Raw genomic sequence first — 24,942 nt, forward strand, 5'->3', positions numbered from 1 at the left:
AGCTTTGGATTTCTTACCCCTCTCAATCAGCAAAGCCTTTGGTTTCTCTAGCCTGGATCTCAGGCAATCCTGATGACATGCTGCCTACAGTGTCGAGATAATGAATATGACACAATTTTGCACTCTCCAAAGAAAAATACATTGTACCCTATTTCAGTCCAAATGTATTCATTACCTTTGTTACATTGTAGAAAGATGGCGAAAGCATCAGTAGAATAATGTGTGTGGTGAAAAAGAAAAAAGCAGGCCTTTTCCATCTCTGCACCAGGCCTGACCTCCTCAGCATTGTGAGTGGGTTCCCATATCTATTAGGAACACCCCTACGCGGCTCCAATTTAGGAAAGAGTTGAAAACCACTCGTTAAAGAACTACATCACAATGCATTAACAGCTCCCAATCCAGCAACCTCTTTTATCACTCTATGAACTCATGGAACCTGTACTGCACTCCACTGCCTTTTGGTTATATTTGCACTATAGAAATAACACATATATGCATACAAGAAAAAAATATATGCTGTTGTGTTACATTTTGTTTTAAGTTTGGGATGCTGCTGTTCAATAATGCAGTTTTCTTTGTACAGCAACTTAAACAATTAAAGTCAATTCAATACCATATTGTATTATTTATTTGTTATAGATTAACCTTCAGGTATAGAATCTTGCAGATGAAGTTGTAATCTTTACGTACTTTCCTACATACACTGTATCCACTCTTTGCAATAGATGTCTAAATAAAATGTGTCACTGGCATCCTTGCCAGTTTTAACAATTTTCGATTACATATTTCTAGATGATCATTGCCTAGATCGCAAAGATTGTGACAGAAATCATGAAATATGTTTCAACTAATCAACTGTGAAAACTACGTAGAAGTTAGCCTGTTTTAATTTCCTTTAGCTGCTAAATAATTGATTTGAACCCTCAATTCTAGAGGTGATTGTTTCAAGTAATATGTGAAATGAGTTTCCAGTCTCAACTATTGTCAACATGTGCTTGTGGGACACTAGTAAGTGAGACACTCACTAAACCAAGGTGTGAGAATTGTCCTCTTCAAGGGGGGGCTCTGTCTTTCAGACCCACCTCACGGGTCAATTCACCCGTCCTTATGGGTACAGGCCACATTGACCTCCCACAGAAACACACAACACTCTTCCCTACCAAAGATACTTTGCCCAAAATGAAATATAACCCACATTTGTCTGGCCTCGAGGCAGAAGGAACTGCCCTCATACAGTGTTATGGATTCCATATAGTGTTATGGATTCCATTGCCAATATTGTACACTTGTATGATAAACTGCAAATGTCATAGTTTTTATAGATACTCTTGCAGTTTTCTGTCTCTTGAGCATTGCATTTATACACATCCATTGTAGCCGTCCTCTCTAAATTATTTTTGATACATGCAAGTCTTGTAACCACAATGACACAATAAGAACAAATAAATTTTTTCCTAAACAGCAAACGTTCTTAATGGGTAGCTTGATTAGAAAACAAACATATTAAGAGGAATATGGCAGAAAGGCTCTCAACAAAACACACAAACACCTTTTAGAGAGAAAGGCCTAAGAAACTAGAATTTCTTGATTGTCAGTGAAGGGTAATAAACAACTCCTATGATTTAAAAATGTATACTTTACAAATTTGTTCTCACTAACTAAGATACAAAAATCAATGTAAAAAAGTGAGCAGGGGGTATGGCCTGACTCAACATGGCGTTAGACATGTTTCCCCCGTGCTCCTGACCCCTGAGGCCTTTCTCACCGCAGTTCACTGCATCGGGCCGACATTGTCTCCTCTAGTGATAGGATGGAGACCTGAAAGCCCCTGTGACCTTGCTGGACTCCGCCAACTGTGGGGCACACATTCCAGTGCAACAGACCGTATTCCTGCTGGAGGGCAAGAGCAGGGACTGCACCTTCACAATCTTGCCTGGGTCTCGGGATCCTGCAGGCGCGGGCCTCTGGTGCCTATCACAGATTCAGACTTGGCTAACCTGAGGGTGCATCAACTCTGGGGGACCGGAATCAGAGGGCCACCGATATCTCCTAGCACCCGGTCATCAAAAGGTTGACAGAGGCCAGGGATTGGTGGCATACTGACCCAGAGGCAGACCTGCTCTAGTAACTTATGGTGAGGGCCCGCGCCCTAACAGTGATCCTGAGCTGCACTGCGCTACACCTGAGGATGCACCTGATGGGTGGGGACTCCTTCGTACACAGGCACTCTCCAATCTCAGAGGTCCCGCACTGCTTACCGGAGGTGATGCAGCACTGAGTGAGGCCTGGCCAAGATGTGGATGGTGGTGGCACTTACCTGACCTGCTATGTATCCTGCTGCTGTGGGTGTGATCCCACAGAGCTCCTGTAGAGCTGAGAGCCTCAGAGCTGCCGCACACGCTGTCACACTCCCCCCTGCACGGGGCACAGAGCTGCATGCTGGAGACTGCCCCCTTGTCATGCGATCTACAAGCAGCCTGAGGCTGCACCCCACGCCTTACAGAGAAGGATCACAGATGGTGAGAGTCCCCTGAGTGAACTTCTGCTAATCCCCCCTCCACATAACATATGCAGCCTACCCTGGTGGCCCACGCAAAAGGATCAGGCTGGAGGGGCCCACAGCTGAGCCTGCATCCTACGGTTTTAGACACGACAACCCCCACCCCTCCTGGGACAGCCCTGTCGCCTCAAAGACCAACGTGTAGACCCCAGAGGGAGCACTGGGCTCTGTGCAGCCTGGTCGGGATGGGAATGGTGGTGGTACCCATTGTCCCGTTGTGGGCCCCGCCAATGCTGGTGTGGCCTTGCTGGTCCCGGCTGGGAGTGGCTGGCTGTGCCAGCCATCGTCTATCCCCTTGCACCAGAAACAACAACTTGAGCCTGGGGACTGGGCCTCAGAGATGGCAACTGACAGCGGTCTGACGCCACATCACAAACCTCACTGAGGAAGCACACATAAGGGGAGTGCTTGCGTGAGGTAGAGGACTTTGGCCCCCCCATGCGTGCTCATGCTGCACCCCTCTTCCTTATCAGGCCCACAGCGCACCATGACAGAAGACATTTGCGGAACAGTTTTGTGAGGCCTCAAGGTGGAGTACCTATCGGTGAGGCCCATTCTTGGTGGTACCTGCTCGGGCCGGAGCCCCTCAGCACCATGAGTGGAAAGACTGGGTCCACACCCCAAACACCACTGGGCGGCTAGACACACATTCCGACAAACCCCAGGGGTACCCATCATCACTCTCCAACTTATGCTTACAGCCTCTTGTTCTTTCTTCTTTGTCTTTGGTGATCAGCTATCCAGGAGCATAATTTCTGGGGCCACAGATCAGATGTGGCCCCCCTGACTTGCTACTGCCTCCCTGCTATGCCCTGCGGCAGGTCGACTAGAGCCACATCTAATGCCAAAACAAGGATATCTCCGTCATCTTCCTGTGGCAAAAATCTAATTTGCCAACTCTGGATAACTCTTCATCTAGGGCCTCTCCAAGGCTGCTACATCATTGCCCCCCACCCAAGCATACATGGACAATTTCCTCTAAGAACTTCGAGTAGAGATAAGCTCCCTTACGACTGAATTCAAATAATGCATCCATGAATTCAAACTCAATGTGGATAGGCTTGTCAAGTGAGTGAATGACATGGAACAAATGTTTGAAACCCATAAGGAAAACCCAGAGGCCCTAAGTGCCAGATGGCAACCTTAGAGCATTAGGACATTGACCTCCAACTGAAGTATAAAGACATCATAAATTGTAGCCCGAGGAATAATATCCACATCTGAGGCATCCCAAAAGGTTTGGACGGCTCAGACATCATGTCCGGACTGCCTACATACCATCTGGAGAGACTCGGATGCCTCTCCTCCAATGCTAGACAGGGCGCACAGGGTGGCAGGAATCACGGGAGACCCAGACTCTCCCACTGACATACTTACATCTGTGCACTTCTTTGTTGAGATAGAGGTCATTCTGCAAGCCTCACGAACGTAAGTGGATCTGGTATACAAGGGACATACCATTCAGTTGTTTCAAGATCTTTCACCTTCCACTCTGCACGCTGTAGAGACTTCTGTCCTATCACCAGCAGGCTTTGGAACTCAATATTCGCTACCACAGGGCCACCCCTTCCTCATCACTTTTGACTGGGAGGGCAAATGCATACCCATCCAGTCACTGAAAGAAACCCAGGGTCTTCTTGAACATTCCTCCAGTCTGGGAAGGGGGCATTCCATCCCCACTCAATTCGCCCGCCGGACAAGTTCATCTCCTTTTGTGGACCACAGTGGCATTCTGAAATGCCTCCAAACGCGGCAGGCACCTCCTGTCCCATGAAGCTAAGAAAGACATTATCCAGCATCTCTGCAATTTGAAGGAGTCCTCTACTCCTCCCATTTTGACATCAGAATCTGTCTGATCTGCTGAGCGGCCATCTGCTCCTCTGCACAGAGGGTGGTCATCAGTCTCTCTTGCTTCCCCACACCACCTGTGCCTTTGATGTCTGAGAACTTCGCTGCCAGTCTGCTTCCCTGCGTTTCCAGGGGCCTTGGTGATGAGATGCTGATTGGCTTCCCCGTGGCCAAGCTGTATGCAGCACTCACCGCTTCACTTCCCTTCTTCCCCGCTGCCCAAATAGGCGCTGTCACCTGCAGTATGAACTTGTGATATGCTGCTGGCCCCGATGGCCGGGGGGCCTTGGGGGTCTGGATGGCCTTAAACTCACAGTTGCTTTTGACCCATCCCTCTGATCCAGAACTTTGGGTATATGCTTTGGCCCATTTCAATCCTCAAACAATTGTTTTGGCCCGGTTGGCCTCTTCTTGGTGTTTCTCTTAACAAGCACTTCTCTCCATCTAGGTTATATGACACCCTGAGGGCACTTACCCCTCCCCTGTTTCCAATGCTCAACATACTGCACATCCCAGGTGGTGGCCTTGTATAGCTGGGGTGTCTCCCACCGACCTATCCTTCCTGCTCGACAGCCCCAAACACTTTGCAGGGGCAGAGAGTGACCAAATTATTTTTCGCAGCACTACAACTCTTGTTCTCATCCTTTATTCTGCACCAATGATCATAGTCCCAGGTGTTACATTTCTTATACTTAAAGTCCAGGGACTTAATGTGCCTAACAGAAGGAAACAGGTATGGCAGTATCTCCTCCAACAGAATGCAGACGTGATTTTATTACAAGAAACTCTCCTCCTCCTGCAGGACATTCCTTGCATGGTGCACCCTGTATACCCCATTCGTCACTAGGCTTATGCATCTACTAAGACAACAGTGTTTACGATTCTGTGCAAGGCCTCCTTCTTTTCCATGATAATGCAAGTGGTCAGGGTTAGGGAGGGTCGCTTCCTGAAGCTTATTGTACAGCATGGTTCACGCCCCCCACTCTTTTAAATATATACTCCCTTAACCACGCCCAAGAGGCTTTTCTTAGGTACTTGTTCAAGGACAGCCTGTCCCTGGAGGGGGGGGGGGGGGGGGGGGGGGGGGGGAAGTTGTATTGCTGGGAGGGGAATTTAATTTAGTCTTTGACCCTATTCTGGACTGCAGCGCCACCTCCTTCCAGGGAATCGGTGCTATGTCGGCGGCTCTCAAGCGCAATATAGTGGATTTGGGCCTGATTGAAGCATGGAGATACTGCCACCCTGATGCCTTGGATTTTTCATTCTTTTCCCATGTCCATCAGTCATAGTCTCATATCGACTATTTCTTGCTCACCCATTCCTTACGGCAAGACCTCAACACCTCCCTCATCTCAGACATTTTGATATCAGAACTGATATGGACTAGAGTGGAGCACACAGCTCGCTCAAGCCCCCAATGGTGATTTCCCCCACAAGTTCTAAGCGACCCTATAAAGAGATAGCACACTTCTTTGAGACAGACATACACCCACCCAGATATCTCAACACATACCCTCTGGGACAGGTTTAAAGCTACTGTCAGAGGTGCGATTACTGCTACCTCAATTGCCCAGGGGAGAGATGCCAAGCTGGCTGAGCTGGGTCTAGCTCTGATATCTAGGACCTTGAATGACTTGTTACTACCACTCCGTCCCAGCACAATAAACAACATCTGGCCCGCTTGAAGGGTCAGCTGAGGGCACAGCATACTAACAAGGCAGAATGAGCTCTTCTTGCTCTGAAACATAAGTACTTTGAGGGTCTTTACAAGGTGAGAACCCTCTTGGCGTGAAAACTCTGGCAGCACAATACTCACGCACATATTCAAAGCATTCGGATGTCACCAGATATCTTGGTTACTCTGAAACGGCCAAACAACAGGCTTTTTTATGACTTCTACCATCCTGTTTATACTAGCTATGAGGCCCCTCTTGATATCATTGACAACTATATTGCTGGTTGTAACTGGGACTCCCTTGACGCTCCCTACACAGAGCTGCTCAAATCCCATATCTCCATGGAGGTGCTTAAGCGTGTCATAAAGAGCCTCCCCTTGGTAAAACTCCAGGGCCTGCAGACCTGCTAGTGACCTTCTATCATAATTTCCTTCTGAAATAAAGAGCATCCGCTGGTTCTATTCAATACCTCCACAGATACCTCTGGGCTCACCCGCACCATGTCTGAGGCTGAAATCTCACTGATCCTAAAACCTGGCAAAGACCCCTCCCTTTGTGCCTCCTATCGCCTCATTGTACTTTTAAACACTGATTCAAAAATGTACACTAACATCTTAGCCAATAGACTGGAGCTCTGTCTCCTGGGTCTTTTAGATCCAGAACAAGTTGGCTTCATACATAACAGACACGGGGATGACAATATTTGCTGCTTTGCCCACCCAGTGGAGGAGACTCACCGCCTGCTATCCCGTCTTGCCTCCTCTAGCTTGACGCGGAAAAGACTTTTGACAGAGTTAGCTGTCCCTTTTAAAGGCAGTGCTCCAGAGGATCAGTTTGGTTCCAGCAATGATTGACAGGATTATGGCCCCTACATCTCCCCAACTGCGAGAATCCGGGTCAATGGAGGATTATCCCAAACCATACACTTAAGGAGGGGCACCTGACACGGTTGACTACACTCACTCCTTCTGTTTGCCCAGGCGGTAGATCCCTTGGCAGCCGCCACCTGGAAAACGTAGGATATTAGAGGGATACCCTTTTGGGGGTCCACCCATACTTTTGCCATATTCACTGACAACCTTCTCCTGAATCCTGCTCAGCCAACAACATCTCTCCCAGCACTTGTGTGGACTCTTCTTGCCTTTGAGGAAGGCTCAGGCTTCAAGATGAATAAGTCCCAAGCGCTAAATTTAATTATCCTTGTCACGGACCTTCCAGCACTTCCCTTACAACCTTCCAATTGGCCCCTCGCTCCATCCAATACTTGGTCCTCCAGCTCACTCCAACTTTGGCTTCATGGACAACGGCCAACTGGCCAAACCATGGGAAATCTGTCTTAGAGGACCGTCGCCATTGGAAACCCCGACAGGTTTTATGGCTGGGCTGTTTAAATGTGGTAAAGATTTCTCTCCTGACAAAAATACTCTACCTTTTTCAAAATTTGCCTATACCGATCCCCCAGGATGAGATCCTGTTCCTCCAATGGGACATTCGTTTCTTTATTTAGGGTGGGAAACGCCCTTGCTTTTCAAACATGGTGCTGATGCTCCCTCTGGATAGGGGAAGGCTGGGATGCCCTAACCTCCTTGAATATTACTGGGCTGCACATGTCTGCTTTATGTCAGAGTGGGTTGTACGAGAAAGCAATAAGCATTGATTTGATATGGACCGAGCTGTGACATGTCTACCCCAGTGGGACCTGGCATGGCTCCCAAGACATGCGAGACACCGTAGCGCATATATTGCCATCCCTTCAAAAACAGTCCTGGAAATATGGGTCAAGGTTGCAGAGAAACGAGGCCTTACCTCATATCCCTTACTTAACACCACCCCTGGCGTGCAGTCCAGATTTCTCTCCCGCCCTGCAACCACACTCCTATAGCCACTGAAGGAGTGTGACTGTCACACTCTTAGGTATCTCTTTGATGGCAACTCCCTCAGAACATTTGACCAATGTCGACTCGAGTTCCATCTCCTCGAGTCCACTCGGTACAACATTATCAAGTGCTCCACTGGGCTTTCTCCCCAAAAAATGAACTGGGGACAACTCGCCAACTGACAGCTTTTGAGGTCCTGGTTCAGTTTTTTGACTGGTCCCACTGGTTCATTTAGCGCACCTAAAAGGCATTCCAACATTCCACCCACATACCTACCAATCACAATGGCACGTAGACTTTGGCGAAGCCTTATCTATGAAACAATGGAAACAAATCTGGTGTGACATCCAGCGGATTTCTAAAAGCATAGCACAATGTGAGAAGGCGTATAAAGTAAAGATGTGCTGGTTTCTCCTGTCTACTTTGCACTATCTTTCCCTCTACTTCCCTAGTTTGCTTGCATTGTACTTCGGCACCAGGAGACTTTTTAAACATATAGTGGCCCTGCCCAAGGATTACCACCTTCTGGAAAAAAATTCTTAGCACATCAGGTGGATTATAGGCTTCCTGATCCCAGATTTCTACTTGACCGCTATACTTCCGACTATCGGACCCCAACACATATAAGCTATGACGCATGCTGATTGGCACTAATTCACCCACATGTTGGAGGGCTGCCAAGCAACTGATAGCCCTACATTGAAAAAAAAACCTGCTGCTCCCCCTAAAGCTCAATGGTTCACATGCCTGTGGCAAGTCCTAGCTATGGAATTGCTTTCTCATAAAATCACTCACATGGAGGGGAAGTTCACCCTCCTACAATACTAGGCCCATTTGGAATACTCCTGCCTCACGCCTCCTAGACTTAAAGCAATCCAGCTATTCGAAGAGCGCCCATTCCTAGCCTGAATCCCTAGCTGCTTTCCCCTCCTCCTTTGCCTCACTTCCTGGACCCTCTAGGGACATTTGATTGTGATGGATGGTTATTTTTCAGCCTAGAACAACATGCTTCTGTGTAGAGCACGCTTTTATCTTTTCTTTTTATTTCTTTTAAGTCGTTAGTGTTTTTTTTCTTCTGAATACTCTGCACTGGTATTCCACCACTTTTACTATACCCCTTTGCCGCCTTACTACCATATGTGAAGTGTGCAAATGATCTCACTGTCTTTGGAGGTCTTTGTCAGTGTAATGTAATGGAATACTGCTGCTTTGCTGTGCTCAAGGTAGAATGGCTCTTTTTGTTGTCTTTGTATGCAAAATTGTCAATAACGAGATGTACAGTGAAAAAAATAAAAGCGAGCAGAACTAGATATAAAGGTCGACAGGTATCTATTTATATATACAGGGCTCGAGTCAGGGTACCACGTGGGTGGACGGCGTCCCCCCACTTATATCACCTGGTGGACACCGTCCCCCCTGCCAAACAGCTGGATTTCACTCTTTGGCCTCTCTGGGACGAGGAGCTAGGAGCTAGGAGCTCACAGCATGCTGCTCACGCGCTGACTTCTCAGATGCAACCGCATCTAAGGGGTGAGCGAGGGAAGGCAATGAGCCCGATGGTGCAAGGAACCTTTCGTGACATCACTTCCTGTTGTGACGCCACTTCAGGTGAAAGTGTCCCCCCACTTCTTTTTTTAGGACTTGTGCCCTGTATAGATATATATATGGTCCAGTGGAAGGCAGGAGCCGAAACGCGTAGACCGTCCATTTGATGCACGTTACTTTTTGCACTGGTGTGTAAATAAAGAACGCTGAAAATCATCTGTTGCTGTGCCGTGTCCTTTGATCTACTTAACGTAGGAAGAAGAAAGCTGTGGCAATATATATATATATATATTCACAAACCCGTAGATCAATGAACAGAGAGAATGGACATAGTCAACTCTGATATCCTCTTAAACAGACTTAGCATGGTCAGAGTTTCTGGTGGAGCCATTACCTGGCGTAGGTCCTACCTAGATGGCAGATCAATTCAGGTGTTTGCAGGAGACTCTGAATCCGAGAGCCTCGCTCTTAGTTGTGGAGTGCCTCAAGGCTCTTTCCTGAGCCCTACTCTTTTTAATGTTTATATGAAAGCACTCGCATATGTTGTTCTGCTTTTTGGGGTCAAAATCGTCACGTATGCAGATGATACACAGTTGATGGTTACTCTCAACCACCAGCAGAACACTCCATCTGACCTGAAAGTGTGCCTCGAGAGAGTGGCATCATGGATGGACCACTTCTGTCCTAAACGCAATAATGGCAAAACAGAGCTTAAACAGAGCTTATGCTCCTGGGCAACTCTCTGTACTCGGACCTCAAACTGGCTTGGCCATCCTGCCTTGGTCCTGTTCCCACTCCCAACACTAAAATCAAAAGCTTAGATGTTTGGCTTGACAAAGCCTTAAAATTTGATCACCAAGCAGTGACGCTGGCAGAGGCCTTCTTTGGCATTCTGAGACTCCTGCGGAAAATCCTGACCCTCCTTCCCATGGGAGCAAGAAGAATTATGGTCCAGGCCTTGGTCCTCTCCCGATTGGATTATGGAAATTCCCTCTATTTGGGAGTGCCTAACTCTACGGTAAGGAAACTCCAAGTCATTCAAAAATGTGCCGCTCGGCTACTGCTTGGTATGCCCAACACTCAATCGGCTAAGCCAGCCTTGAAGTCCCTACATTGGCTTCCTATTGCAGACAGAATAAAGTTCAAGTCTCTGTGTATAGCTCGGAAAACCTTATGGGGAAAGGCCCATTAATCGATGAGACTCTCGTTACCTTTTAACATCCTATGAAATGCCTATGATCAGCTAATCTAAATACGGCAGTAGTTCCCCAAATCAAAAGGGTGAGATGTGGGGGAAGGTTTTTCACGTATAACGTAGCCAGACTCTGGAATACTCTCCTGGTACACCTTCGATTAGAGTCACGCCTTCTCCCATTCCAAAAACTTCTTAAAACTTGGCTGCTTCAAAATGCCTTTCTTTAGGCCATCTAGTTCCCATTTGCCTCTGTTGCTAGCGCTGGGATGCCTACGGGTAGCTATGCACTCAATAAATGCTATTTAATAATAGTAATGATAATAGTTGAGGGATGTGAGTTCGTCTATCAAATGTTTGTGGTCATCAAAATGCGACACTATGGCATCTGTGCATAATTTGTACATATAATATTTTTAGATTCTCTCCACAAGTAAGATTTGGTACTGCCTACATTCATTTTAGTAGGCCTGAAGCAGAGCTCCTAAATTGATAAAGTCAGCTTCATGTAGATGTTTCACTCTAACTTTTTATGGTTCACCTACAGTTAGATTTAGCTAACTGTTGTCTTGGGACCTATACTGTACAATATTAATACTGATAGAGTTTTTTTTGTTTGGCTTTCTTATCAATCTTGTTTGCCTGCATCTCAATCAATTGGTTTCCTTTCTCTTCTTGTATATGTCTGTTCCCTGAAACATAGTTTTGTTACCGTCCTTTTGATTGGATGACTTGTTACCTGTCACTGATTACATTTAGGGTACAACCTTTTTCTTTTGCTTGCAGCACTCGATGGGGGGAGTTAATGTGTTTACTTGCCCTTTTTCCCTCTTTCCTGTGTGCTTCTTATCCCTAATAGTCCTGGCCCCTGTTCCTGTAATTGTTATCCCACTCCCAACTTGCCCATTGCTTTCCCACCACTCATGCTTGACTTTTTGTTTTAAACCTCCAAGGCTACTTCGATGTTTCACTACACTTTTATCTGCTTCATTCACTCCTTCCTTCTCCTTGCTCACGAGCACTTTCATTACTTTGTTACTTTTAGGTGAACCGGTCAGTAGCGATTTGTTAACAGTCATTTTTCTATGAATGTGCTTGTGTGCACTTTTTATAATTGTTTTTTTTAATTTACTATTCCAGGGTGTCTGTATCTTGGAAAAGTAAATTTGAAAACAAGCAAAAATGGATTCCAGGCCTCGACATATGTGTACATACCGCGTGATGCATGCATGCGTATATGTCATCGTGGAGGAACGTAAAGTAAATATGGCTGCCTCATCATGATCTATCTGCAAGCATACAAGATGATGCATACACTTTAAGACGCAAAAAAGCTGGGTCGGGATTTATCCTTTATTTCTCGCATCCATTGTCATGCAGGCTGGATCTCGGATTTTATTTTCTGTTCCTATTCAACATCTGCAACTAGAATTTTTTTTCATAATTTTATTTTGTTTTGTAATGCTGGTCAGCATTGGCAACAAGAGTTGGAAAAGCCAAAATGCTTGTTTTACATCCATTATTGGACTTATAGTTTGCATTTCTAATGGAAAAAGCACAATTAACAGCCCCAGAGTTCAAAGTGTCAAGCAAGAACTGTACATGGTGCTACTTGAGAGCTCTGCTACGGGGAAGCCCATGGGACAGTGTGGCTCAATAGGAATGAATGCCTGGGGGCCACAGAGGAAAAGAGTTATTCATCAGAAGCCCATGGCCCACCCTGAAGGCTTTTATGGGCTCGATGGTGTCAATGGTAGCAGGACGGTAAGCCAAAGAATACAATATAGTTATGTTATGTATCCTAAATAAAGCGAAAGCCTTATTTATTGGATATCATTATCATTTGAATGATGTACTGCAGCCTTTGCAGGAAGCCTTTCTGCAAAGAAAACATGCATGTAGTTCTGGAAGGAACCATTGCAGCAATGGGGACCATTCCTCACAGAACACATACCAGGACAGTACCACTTTCAAAGAACTGGACTTACAGTTCTTAGAAATTCACTGCATGAAAGAAACTATTAGCATTGTGCAATCGATTGGAACATTTCTTTTCAGAATAAAGCAATGCTTATCATTAAACAGAGGGACCTCTTTCAGAAAAGCTATACTCTGAATACCTTTCCGTTCCACTTTCTTTGAAGAGTGTGCCATCTCTGTTGGTATTTACTCTGTAAAAATACATAAAACATTAGCGCAATATTAGGTGGTAAAATCCCTCAAACGAAATTGTAAATGTATAGTGATTTGCATTCCAAATTAACTTTTTCTGTTAAAATGGCGAATAGGTTGTGCAAACAACATTTGTGCTCAGTTTGGTAAACCAGCTAGCTGGTAATAAACTGGATTGTAAAAACTAAGTGAACAGGCTTAATTAGTGGTCAACTCTAGATGAGCACAAATAAGTTGCACTTGTGTTGACACCTTGAATCATGGTTTACATGAGGATTTGTCAAGGGATGACTTATCATCGAATAATAGTTGTTTATTGTCATCCAACTCAAAGGTACTGAATCTATTGCCCTCAGTGGGATAAAAGTCGAAGTGGACCCAACAGCATTTGAAGTAGGTGACTATAAGGTCACAAACAGATTCCTGTAATTAATACATTAGTCCAAAGAGCAATTGAATCGAGGGTCAGATTTACAAAATGCTGGCTGCAAATTGTGACAAGTATTATTGCAACCATTGTGGAATTTTAATAACAGACCTTTGTAATAATTGTGGTTCAGAAAATCTCCATTTGGAATGGTTCGAATTCGACATACCTCATATATTGTAATGAGGTACATCGCAATTTGTGACTTACTCTGAATGGATGCCATCACAGGGGTGATGCCCTGCCTGAGTTACTAGACCTGTATGTTTGCATTAAAAAAAAACATTTTTTAAATGCATCCCGTGTTGCGCATAGAAAACGGAGTTATGCTAAAAAAACTACTTTAAAAAAAAAGGTTGTTTAAAAATAGTCAGTGTACTCCTGGACCACTGCCTACTCCCCAGCAACCTTTTTTTAAAGAAATTCACACAGTGAAATGGGTCCCTTGAGGGCTCCTTCCCTTTTGCAAACAGATTCCCATCCCAACTGTGGAGTCAGTAGAATGTCAATGTTTTGTGACCAGATTTCGCTGGTCACAAAACATTGATACATCTTCTAAAGAATCGTTATTTGAAAGCTATGTCTATAACAAGGCATTTCCTTCGATATATTGATTCCTTATGAAGTCACAAACCCATTTTACGGGTGGGTAATACTTTACTGACTCTGAAATAGGGTTTGTCCTTATTAAAAAATGTGTTTATGGTTGCAAACAGTCCAAATTGCTGCAACCGTGTAAAAGCGCTGTGCATCTGGTCCCTACTATCTTAGTGGACAACATATGTTGTGTTGATTACCAAAAGGCTTCCACGTGCCACTCAACCCTTCACACAAGGCTTTTATTGCGGTACAGACACTGGCCCTAATTGCAAGTGCAGGGATACATTCCGATCCCTGGGTAAATGCATAGTTGCATAGGGATCGGAGTTGTGTGATATTTATCACATTCTCTAAGTTTTCTTTTGACAGACTCCAGGTGGTCCAAACTGCCGAAATGTAAATTATAAAAAAATAACACTACCGCCTGACCACCCAAAAAGTTGGGTAGTTTCATAGCTCTATGGTGCTATAGTTATGAAAACATTGCCCTTGGTACATGAGACTTTAAATTGTAGTTACTTACAATATACCCAGTTTATTAATTCTTCAGAACAGGAAAGGTCTTTCAAGCTCCATTTCTAGGCAAAAATAACCCCCCTTCCAATAAAAAAAAAAAAACAATTGCAGAAGAATCACGGGTCTCTTGGAAATATAGTACATGCCAGGCTCAGTGAGAATCTTCCATCTGTGTATTGCTTTCAGTATGCAGCTGCAAGTAATAGAATCTGAAATCTTTTCTGGAAACTACCTAATAAAACTAGGAAATAAGGGACATAAAAACCGACTGTGCTATAACGCTTCTGGAGGAGGATTACACACTGTGCCGCTTTTAGCTGTTAAATGTGTGACAAGATATTCAGCTCAGTATAAAAGCAATAATTTGTATGCTAAAGTGTGACTATTTTAGAAATGACTCTCTTACAAAGTCAGGTATCAGCTCAAAAAGCAACTAACATCTGTGTTTTGGTACAGAAATCAGGATGATGCTATTCAGTGCAGGTACATTTATTGCACCATGTAATATGACACATAAAAGTGGTCAAAGGCGACTCATTCTGTGGATAGCGCAGTGCCCAATAGTTTGTGGCTAGCATGTTGTAAGTGCTTATGTTGTGCGGGTGGTTGCAGGTGTAAGGCACAGGCACTCATTTTCGGCGACCGTGACTTACTGTGTCATGATCAGTCTTTGACCCAGAACAAGAGCGAAAAAAACAGCAAAGAAAGAGTAAGGGAGAGGCAGAATAATAGTGACAATGAGAGAAAGCATGGCTGAAAAAAACACACACATCCTATACAGTGAGCAAAGTAGACAATAGGTGTAGTGCGGTGGGAGAAAAAGGCTTGGGGTGGAACAAACACTAGACAGCCTCTTTAATAGACAGCCCACAGTGTGCGTCCCTATAGTTATTTTTTCACGAATTAAGCGTTGCAGCCTCTGGCACATTTGTGAATTAAACAAGTAAGACTTGTGCTGTTTGCACACGTTCTTGGCACCAGTCCGAAGAAGGCATAAATATTTGTGTCAATTTGGTGGAGAGACAGTCGGAATCTGCTGCTGCTAAGGATCAAACTTGGGCCCTTCTACCACCATTAGGGTCTGGAATTGTAAACGGAGCGCATTTCTAAATCTTCACATCTGTTTTCAACCATTGCTCCCCGGCGAGTGTCCACCTCTAAAATGGATGACAACCAAGGACCACAATCTTGGCCAGGTTCCCGGGCAGAAGGATGCGGCAGTGCCGCAGCCCTGCTTCGCTCCACAAAGTCAGTGACAGAGGATACAACATCCGCTAGATAAATGCGTCACGCCAAGGAAAGTGGACACACGGTATCTAATCACAAACCAAAATATTGTTTGTTCGCTTAATATGCATCGCCGAAAAAAGGTCTGCGCCGAATTCAAATGTGTTCACAATTTAGGCCATATGTTTCTTAAAGAGCAATGCCAAATGGCAGTAAATGCAAATCGTAATGTGCAACACATTTTTGTCTAGTTTTTTCGTTGTAAACTGCATTCCTCTGCACGGTCGTGACAACACAACATTAATCTCTGATCCAAATTATGATTAGTTTAAAAAAGCAAGGAGACCAGTTAAAACAGTATTTTCCACTGTAGGGACATAATGTCCACATTTACTACAACACTAAAATGGTTGCTCTACTGAGCTGTACTGAAAATAAACTTTTTTCATTTCTTAATCTTAAACGTTTCTTGCCCTTATGTGACACACAGCTTGATCCACAAAGCTGGTACAGCAAAACATATAACTAGCCACAAAGGTCCTCATTCACAAACTTTTTTGCTCACCCAAGATGAAAATTAGTGATTGCAAATTATGAGCCCCTGATTTGCAGCATATTTACGAATTCAGAGAGAACTTGGCACACTGAGAAAATCATCTGTTAGAACAGGGGTCCTAAGTGTAAGCCAATGGACAGACAAAGGGGTTTGTCTAGGCAGATGACTATTGAAGATACACAGAACAGCCACAATCAGGGTTGTTTGTGGGCATGCAAGAACATTATGCATGTAAACACACTGTAACAAGAGTACATTTGTTTCCATTGAGGGATAGAGGAGAGAACAGCCCCAAATTTTATTGCGCTAAAGGTAAAGGGATTTATACACAGGGAGAGAAAAATGTATGTTTATTGTGGAAATACCCCATACTTCTCTTATGCAGCTTGACTTCCTGTTAACAATTCTCAGGAGTTAGTGCATAGTAAAAAGGGTATAGAAACAAGTCTATGATTTACTTATATTTTCCTACACCCGCAAAGGTTTGTTTTCTGAAATCTTAGAAAGCCAGAAATATACACAAATCTGAGCTGAAAATTAGAGTCACCGGGTCCTCATCACCCCCTTCCAATTCGCCCCATTTCAGTCCTAACCTTGAGGGGCATTTAAGTGGGTATTGTAGAATCACTGGATAGGCATGGGGGCAGTGTCCTGAATAGGTTAGAAAGGATCATTCACCTTAACCACCTGAAAGCCCATCCAGGGACCTATGGAGAATGGGTCGATAATCTGAGTCCAGTACTCAGTATGAATAGGTGTGATTTGGGAACTTATCCAACAGAGCTGGTCTGTCGATGTTGGTTCTCAATGCACAGAGAATAGCCCTCTGACATTGTGATTTTGCACAATCATTACTTTACTCAAGTGCTCACCTATTTACCTGCTCATATGCTTATTTAGTCATTCATTCACCCACTTGCTCACTGAACCATGAACCAGCTTGCTTCCTAGATACAGATCCCTAGGTATTTACAGGAGTACTAATGTGTTCTAGTTTTACTAACACATCCACTGACTAATTCACATGATGACTTTGCACTAATTTACCTCCTCACTCGCTCATTTAGTAATTCACAAACCTCCTCACTTACTGCCAGCTGCTGATTTGCCTCTATTCGTTCATTTGTACACTAAATACATTCACTGCTCGGCACTCCAGTAGTTCGCCCATTCATTCATTTACTCAATAATGATTGTTTTCTATGTATGTTCAGTTTTCTCACTTAATTTTCAACATTTCATGAAAAAACACGACATATCTTCTTGAGCTTTCAGTAAGTGAATTCTCAAATAAATGCATCATATTTACAATACTTTTGTTCTATTCAACTTTGTGAAATGCAATGTTTATTCCTTTACATACATTTTCTGTTCATTAGTTACAACCATTTACTTGATAGCGTCTCAATGGATTGGTAATTCACTTGGGGCCAGATGTATCAAAGGGTTTTACCCATTCTGTGTCTATGGGAAAAGGTGTTCATACATATGGCCCTTGTTTCCTAAAATGAGTTCTTATTTCAGTACCAGAATGTTAAGGTTTATAATTTTTTGACTTTAAAAGAACCCTCAATCTGACTTGTCTTTTTGTTGGTAAAGCAGTTGCGCACTATATTAGACACTAAAGTTTACACTCAATTCTATGTAGAAGGTGTCATTATGGGTGATTCAATGAATCAGTGTCCAAACTGCTAGGCTGAATTAGAATTCTATGACAAAAAAAATAATGAGTATTTGTTCAGAAACAAAGCAGCTCCTTCCATACGAGGTAGATGATGCGCAGACATAATTTTATTTAAAGGTGTGTCATTTTGAAACTGTTCTTCTAGTATTTCTCATTGCTGCAAATTTCGGCCTGGCCCTTTTTTCCTCAGAAAGTTTATGGATTTTGATATTCAGTCTCTTGCTATCAAATTCCATGCATTTCCGTGCTTCATCTCTCTTCTCTTGATACCTGCATCACAGTGCCTGGGTACCTTCAGGGGTCATAAGTAGTGCTTTATAAGTACTACGTGATTGATTGATTGAGTCTCACTTCATAAACACAGGTGTAGTGTTTTTGTTTCCTTTTGTTTTTATATAGTTTCAAAACATTAACATATTTAGAAAAGAAACCTGTGATTTTTTTTAATGGTGTTCCAGATTTCGCCCATGGTATTTTCAGAGGCTGGATATTGTCACTATTTTTCCAACTGTCATATATGGACATTGTAACTAATTCCATAAGATGTGTATCTGCCCTCTACAATTGATTATAATAGACAGGGAACATTTGTTAGTTAGATGGCTCATTATTGATTGGATAATGCAAGATTAGATATTTATCGTGCTGAAAACCCTCACTACTTTTATATGTCTAAGCATCACATCAGAATTCCTGCGACTGTTCATTTTGCTGACAATGATAGCTAAGGTGCTAACCACATGATTACTCCAAAAGGCTGCACACTGACTAATTAGAGAAGGTCCAATGTTCACATCATGTGTAGTAAATCATTAGAGGTCCACACAGGTAATAAATATTTTTGCCATACACTAAATTAGATTTATATATTTTACTTATTGCAGTCTTGCTTGTCCTGAATATATGTGTAGTTCTTACAACAAATACGTCTTATTTTCCGTGGCTTACATTTGAATAACAGTCAATATACCAGATTTTATAATTTTTGCCTATGTTCTTTAGAACCCCATCATATTTTGTTATTTGTATGCATGTCCATAATAATCAATTGATTACAATTATATTGGGGCGAGAGTGAGTGGTTTCTGAATTTGAAGGACTAATGTATAAGAAAATGTCAAATTAAATTAAAAGCTTAATTTCATTTGGTTGTTTCCTTTTTCAGCAATTAAGATGAAAATAAAAGAAGTCAAAAAGGAAAATGGGGACAGGAAAATTGTGCCAAAAAAGAAGAAGCTCTTGAAACTGGGAACAATCAAAAAGCGGGACTTGAAGAAGCTTGTCCTGTACCTGAAGAATGGTGCTGACTGCCCTTGTCATCAGTTGGACAATCTCAATAATAACTTCCTCATTATGGGGCGCAAAGTGAAAACACAGTACCTGCTGACAGCTATTCACAAGTGGGACAAGAAAAGCAAAGAGTTTAAAAAGTTCATGAAGAAAATGAAGACCTATGAATGTCCAACATTTCAGTCAGTCTTCAAATGAGCAGCAGGCACTGCCACTTCTAAGACTTGCACAGCTCCCCACCTTATCCCTATAAGTGTTGATCCTTTTATAGTAAGAGATGATGTATCTAAATATTTTTGTTTCTTTTATTTGTAGACTTTACTTTTTTAAAGAAGACTTTTCTAAGTTCCATTGCAATATTGTCTTTATAACACAAATGGGGAGAGAATGGCACCTTTTATTGAACATTTGTCAATACTAACAAAACATAGAGCCTTGTGTTTACATGATTATTTTGTCATTGGTATTCAGTATGCAAACGCCTGTTTATAAAAAAATAAAACGTGAAATAAAAAACAACAACTTTGATGAACTTCGACCGAGTAAGACAAGGGAAATTATTTCAAGTACTTTTCTTTATCTAGGATTTAAGTCCACATATTAAACATGAACTCAATGTAAATAATTCATAGTAAAAACACACATTCTTTACAAAATGTCTTTCTTTCTTAGACCACTGTTGATAAATGTCCTATGGTTCAATTATTAGCACTGGTTACAATACAAAGAAGAAAGGAAGAAAGATCTCTGTTGCAGCATATAGCTCAGAGATACACTTACTTATAGGGGGTTGACATTTCAACACATGGTTTATTTCATGTTTCCAGTGCACTTCTCCTCAACAAAATCCTACAAGATTGTTTTTTCTTGAAACTTAGTCAAGGCAATTGGCAAATAGTAGAATTCATATCTGAGGATTTTTATCATAGGCATATATTTTGCTTTTTAAAAAACATAACTGTTATTCTCATGTCATATGGGCTTCTTTTACAGAAAAAAGGATATCTTCAAAAAATCATATCAATGCATCAGCAGGTTTCTCATCCATCAAGTTGTACTCTTCATATATGCTACCCTGGCACCAAACAATGTACATTTCCACACAAGGTTACTCAAGAATAAACTGTACCAGAAACGTAATGATAAATTCTTGAAAACAAAATCATATGACAGTCTGCACAAAGATAAACAAATCAAGGCCATCCTTTGGAAACCCTACACCTTGGACATTGAAGTCACAAGCTGTCAGGAAATCTGCAGACCATTTGCTGTGACAACAAAAGAAGATGAAACAAGAGTTAACCCAGCTGAGAAAAATAATTATTTTCAATTTAATGTGTAAAACACACTTTTGGTACTGCTTTTTAGTGAAATTAACTAAGGCAAGTAGAAATATCACTGTGGCAATGCTCAGCATTTTCATCTATAAAACGTAATATTATTAACTTGATTTTATGTCAAAGTATTTCTACAGGTCAAGTGTAATGCAAGACGTGTTGAGATCTATGCAGAGCCATACATGTATTATGAATGAAATTGTAACACTCTCAATCTACAAGATTTATCTTTCTGTATTAGTATTTTGAAAGTTCAATAGGAATTTGCGTTGAATCTGTTAAAAGGCAACTCTTCAAAAACTTGGGGAATGTTTTACATTGCTTTCCATTTTATTTGGGTATTTGATTCCGTTATACGAGTCTATTGTTTTCAGGCAGGGCAATTGAAATGGATCACCTGTAGTCCAAACTCCAGGATTAGAATGTTAACTATGAAATTGCCACCAGTGCATTACACTTTCTGGGGAACATCAATGAATGACAACACCAAGAACGTGGGTAATGCTTTTATGTAAATGCCTAATAAAGAAAATGAATAAGTTAAAATATGCATTTCAATGAGCAGTTAATATTTATAATTTATTTTAAGAAATGCCCAAAATAACATTACGTTTAGTGTGGGCCATAAATGAAATATTAACATGTTTTTCAAAAAGCACAAAATTGACATTTAATCAGTTTTGTTCCTTTAATAACCTAGATTCATAAAAGGGCTAATGGAAAAAGTAATATATTTGCTCACATGAGCCTGTTACTACATTCTAGTACTCATGTCTGGCATTTTGGGGATTCGCATAGAATCCAAGTGCTTCCAGAAAACTGTCATACTTGTTCATGAGTATTTTCATGTACACAAATTATACATGAGGAATTCCCACCAGTTGAACAATTATTCAAATGTAAAAATCATGGTAATGTTTATTTTTCCAAGGGAAAGCACCTTTCAAGTACATCCTCATTAATATGCGGATGGCCCATATTCTTAACCAGGAAATATGCTTGTTCCAGCCCTTTACAAGTTTAAATCTGTGTGTAACTACCTGCAAGGCTAATATGAATACACATACATTATCATATTTGTGGGTGTTTATAGACTTTTGCAGGTAGAGCACCCCTAAATGTTTACAAATCTGCACTATGCCCAAACCAGAGATTGAATTCGCAACATACTGTTTGAAAATCTGTATTTACAAAGTGCAATTTCATGGGTAAAATTCCTCCAAGCCTGACTCTAGGAATTTCCCCTAATAAATGTGATTTCTTTCACCGATATGGTAGGATAATGCAATAGTATTGTTCATTCAGGCCCTTTATTTTAAATGGCAATTGCTTTCATACTGTTCTGTAAAAATGATTGAAACATATCTCATTGGATATGTACTGCAAGACTGCAAACCCTTGCTAATAACAGAGACTATAATTATTTTTATGGTGTATAGTCTCGACAAATATTTACCAATGAAGCTGTTGGCACATATTGCTTGGCACAGAAATTACCCAGCAAAGTTGTCTTCACTGGCGTATTAAAAATATCCTCTTGTAAAAGATTTCTGTATAACTATTACCTCTCCCAATTCCAATGCAAAACTAATATAGATTTGATTATTGTAACACTCTAGCAAACTTAACAAATTAATCATAGACACACTAGTATCAAAGTTATAACAGCCCTACAAACACACCATTATAGTATTTTGCAATTGCTCTTTTTATAACATCTCTAATAGTGATGCCAAAGAAGGCATAAAAAGCACGTGGGACTGTTTATAGTTTAACCAATGACTTTCTTTATTATTTTTAACTTAATGTCTCAATGTTGATAGGGTACAATTCTTGATTGGGAGTAACGTTATCAGAACTGGGAAGGAGAAATTACTATCTGTAGATTGGGAATGATAGTGTGTCAGTGGAAATTGATTGTGTCACAATTTGGAAAGAATGTTGCATATTCAAGTGATTGAGTTTTCAATGGCAAAAACTAACTATTGAATTTGGAATTATTAAACTGAAGTTTGTGATTAATATGGATTTTCAAAAAGTACATCTTTTAAGCTGATTAGGGATGCTTGTCCCGAATGGATTACAGTAAATCCTATCTAAAATGATACATTTGAATACTTTAACTCAAGTGGGGTTCCAATAAAATCAGGCAAATTAATCAATTCAATCAATCAATCAATCACAGACATTTATAGAGCGCACTACTTACCCGGAGGGTCTCAAGGCGCTTGGGGGGGGGGGGGGGAGTGCTGCTACTGCTCGAATAGCCAGGTCTTGAGCTTCTTCCTGAAGGGGAGGTGGTCTTGGGTCAGGCGCAGGTCGGGAGGGAGGGAGTTCCAGGTCTTGGCGGCCAGGTAGGAGAAGGACCTTCCTCCTGTTGTCGTTCTTCGGATGCGGGGGACGGCGGCGAGGGCGTGGCTGGCTGATCGGAGATGTCGTTTGGGAGCGTAGAAGTTGATGCGGTTGTTGAGGTAGCTCGGGCCTTGATCGTGTAGGGCTTTGTGTGCGTGGGCGAGGAGGCGGAAGGTGATTATTTTGTTTACGGGGAGCCAATGCAGGTCTCTCAGATGTCCGAAGATGTGGCTGTGTCGTGGGATGTCGAGGATGAGTCTGGCTGAGGCGTTCTGGATCCGCTGGAGTCTCTTCTGGAGCTTGGCGGTGGTTCCGGCGTAGAGGGCGTTGCCGTAGTCCAGTCGGCTGGTGACGAGGGCCTGGGTGACCGTCTTCCTGGTCTCGGTGGGGATCAACCGGAAGATCTTCCGTAGCATGCGCAGGATGTTGAAGCATGACGAGGAGACGGCGTTGACTTGTCTGGTCATGGTGAGGGAGGAGTCCAGGATGAAGCCCAGGTTGCGTGCGTGGTCTGTCAGTTTGGGTGCGCTGCCCAGGGCGGGGGGCCACCAGGAGTCGTCCCAGGCAGAGGGCGAGCAACCCAGGATGAGGACTTCCGTCTTGTCTGAGTTCAGTTTCAGGCGGCTGGTCGTCATCCACTCGGCTACGTCTTTCATCCCTTCGTGAAGGTTGGCTCTGGTGGCGGCGGGGTCGTTGGTCAGGGAGAGGATCAGCTGGGTGTCGTCAGCGTAGGAGATGATGTTGAGGTTGTGTTGGCGTGCGATGGCCGTGAGGGGGCTCATGTAGACGTTGAAGAGGGTGGGGCTCAGCGAGGATCCTTGAGGGACGCCGCAGATGACTTTGGTGGCCTCTGACTTGTACGGTGGTAGACGGACTCTCTGTGTTCTTCCGTCAATTATTTTCTTGGGAATCTATTTCTATCAGTGGTGCGTGTGGTCTTCATAAACTTGATGTCATCTGGTAATTACATTTTAATTAGCACGTTTTCTGGCTCAAAGTTGATAATATAATCTAAACTTGTTTATGTCTAGTTCAGTTGGGCAGATTGGAATGGTTAATTCATTTATGTAATTTAATAGGTAAAGGTCTATGGAAAAAAAATAGCTGAATGATGTTAGAATCAAGTCTAAGAGCTATCTCCATCTGCATCCTCATTGGTATTAAACTCTAAGACAGCACTGTGTTCTTAAGGAAGGTGGCTATTAACTGCATCCGCCTATCAGATCCAAATTACTGGGCCTTTTAAGGAAAAGGCAGAAGGATTACCAAACTCCATTAATTTTTGGATGTTACTGTGTGCTACGCAAGGCAAAAAGCAAAAGGTTTCTTGCATTGGTGAAAATAGACCTCGAAATGAATAGAAAAATTTAGAAACGAGCAACTCTGACAAAAAGAAGGCAATAAGGGAGAAACGATTGCCCTAATAATGAACAAGATCATCTGTAAAAAGATATTGCATGTAAGGGAGGGAATTGTGAGGTTAAGATTTATGAAATAATATGAGCATAGTATTAAATTCTCCCACGTTCCAAAAATCATGACAAAATTTAATCAGATTAGACGAAAGCAAAATATGTTAGACACCCAATCTTAACATGTCAGAAAACAATGATTAGTACATTCATGATGCTACTCGTAAATACTATATTCAGTCTAATGGCCTGGATATTAGATGAAGCACTTGCACAGTAGACGTGATGGCTCAGCTTCAAATACAAAAAAATGGAAAGGTAGCTGGTATTAATGACATCATGATTAAAATACAACCTTTGCTGCTACACCATTGACTGTAACCATAATTTGTATACCTGAACACATCGACTACCTTAATAGCCTAAACCAGGGTTTTCCTGAAACGACCTTATCTAAACACCAACTGATTCAAACCTTTGCAGTTATGAAGGTGATTGGTTTGAAAATATGCTAATTTTTCTTACTAGTTTGATGTTTTACAGTGTGTATCCTTCATGGCAGTATACCTGACACACAGTATTGTATATGACGCTGACAAGTCGTGTTTTAGGGATAGATTTGCAAAACAATTCTCCAGTTGGCTTCCTTTCTCCAATTCCAGAACATTGTA

The 24,942-nt window shown here is 42.4% G+C and overlaps 1 protein-coding gene across 1 annotated transcript in view; it reads left to right on the plus strand.

Annotated features, from left to right (window-relative positions):
- Positions 1 to 19,706, plus strand: part of SFRP1 (secreted frizzled related protein 1) — a 187,906-nt gene extending 168,200 nt beyond the window's left edge. The window contains exon 3 of the mRNA XM_086943562.1: positions 19,046 to 19,706. Within this exon, the coding sequence (XP_086799688.1) occupies positions 19,046 to 19,368 (323 nt within the window). The 3' untranslated portion in view covers positions 19,369 to 19,706. The remainder of the gene's footprint in view (positions 1 to 19,045) is intronic.
- Positions 19,707 to 24,942: the final 5,236 nt, after the last annotated feature.

This window comes from Lissotriton vulgaris, chromosome 11 (genome assembly GCF_964263255.1).
Source record: "Lissotriton vulgaris chromosome 11, aLisVul1.2, whole genome shotgun sequence".
In the NCBI taxonomy this organism is placed as follows: Eukaryota; Metazoa; Chordata; class Amphibia; order Caudata; family Salamandridae; genus Lissotriton; species Lissotriton vulgaris.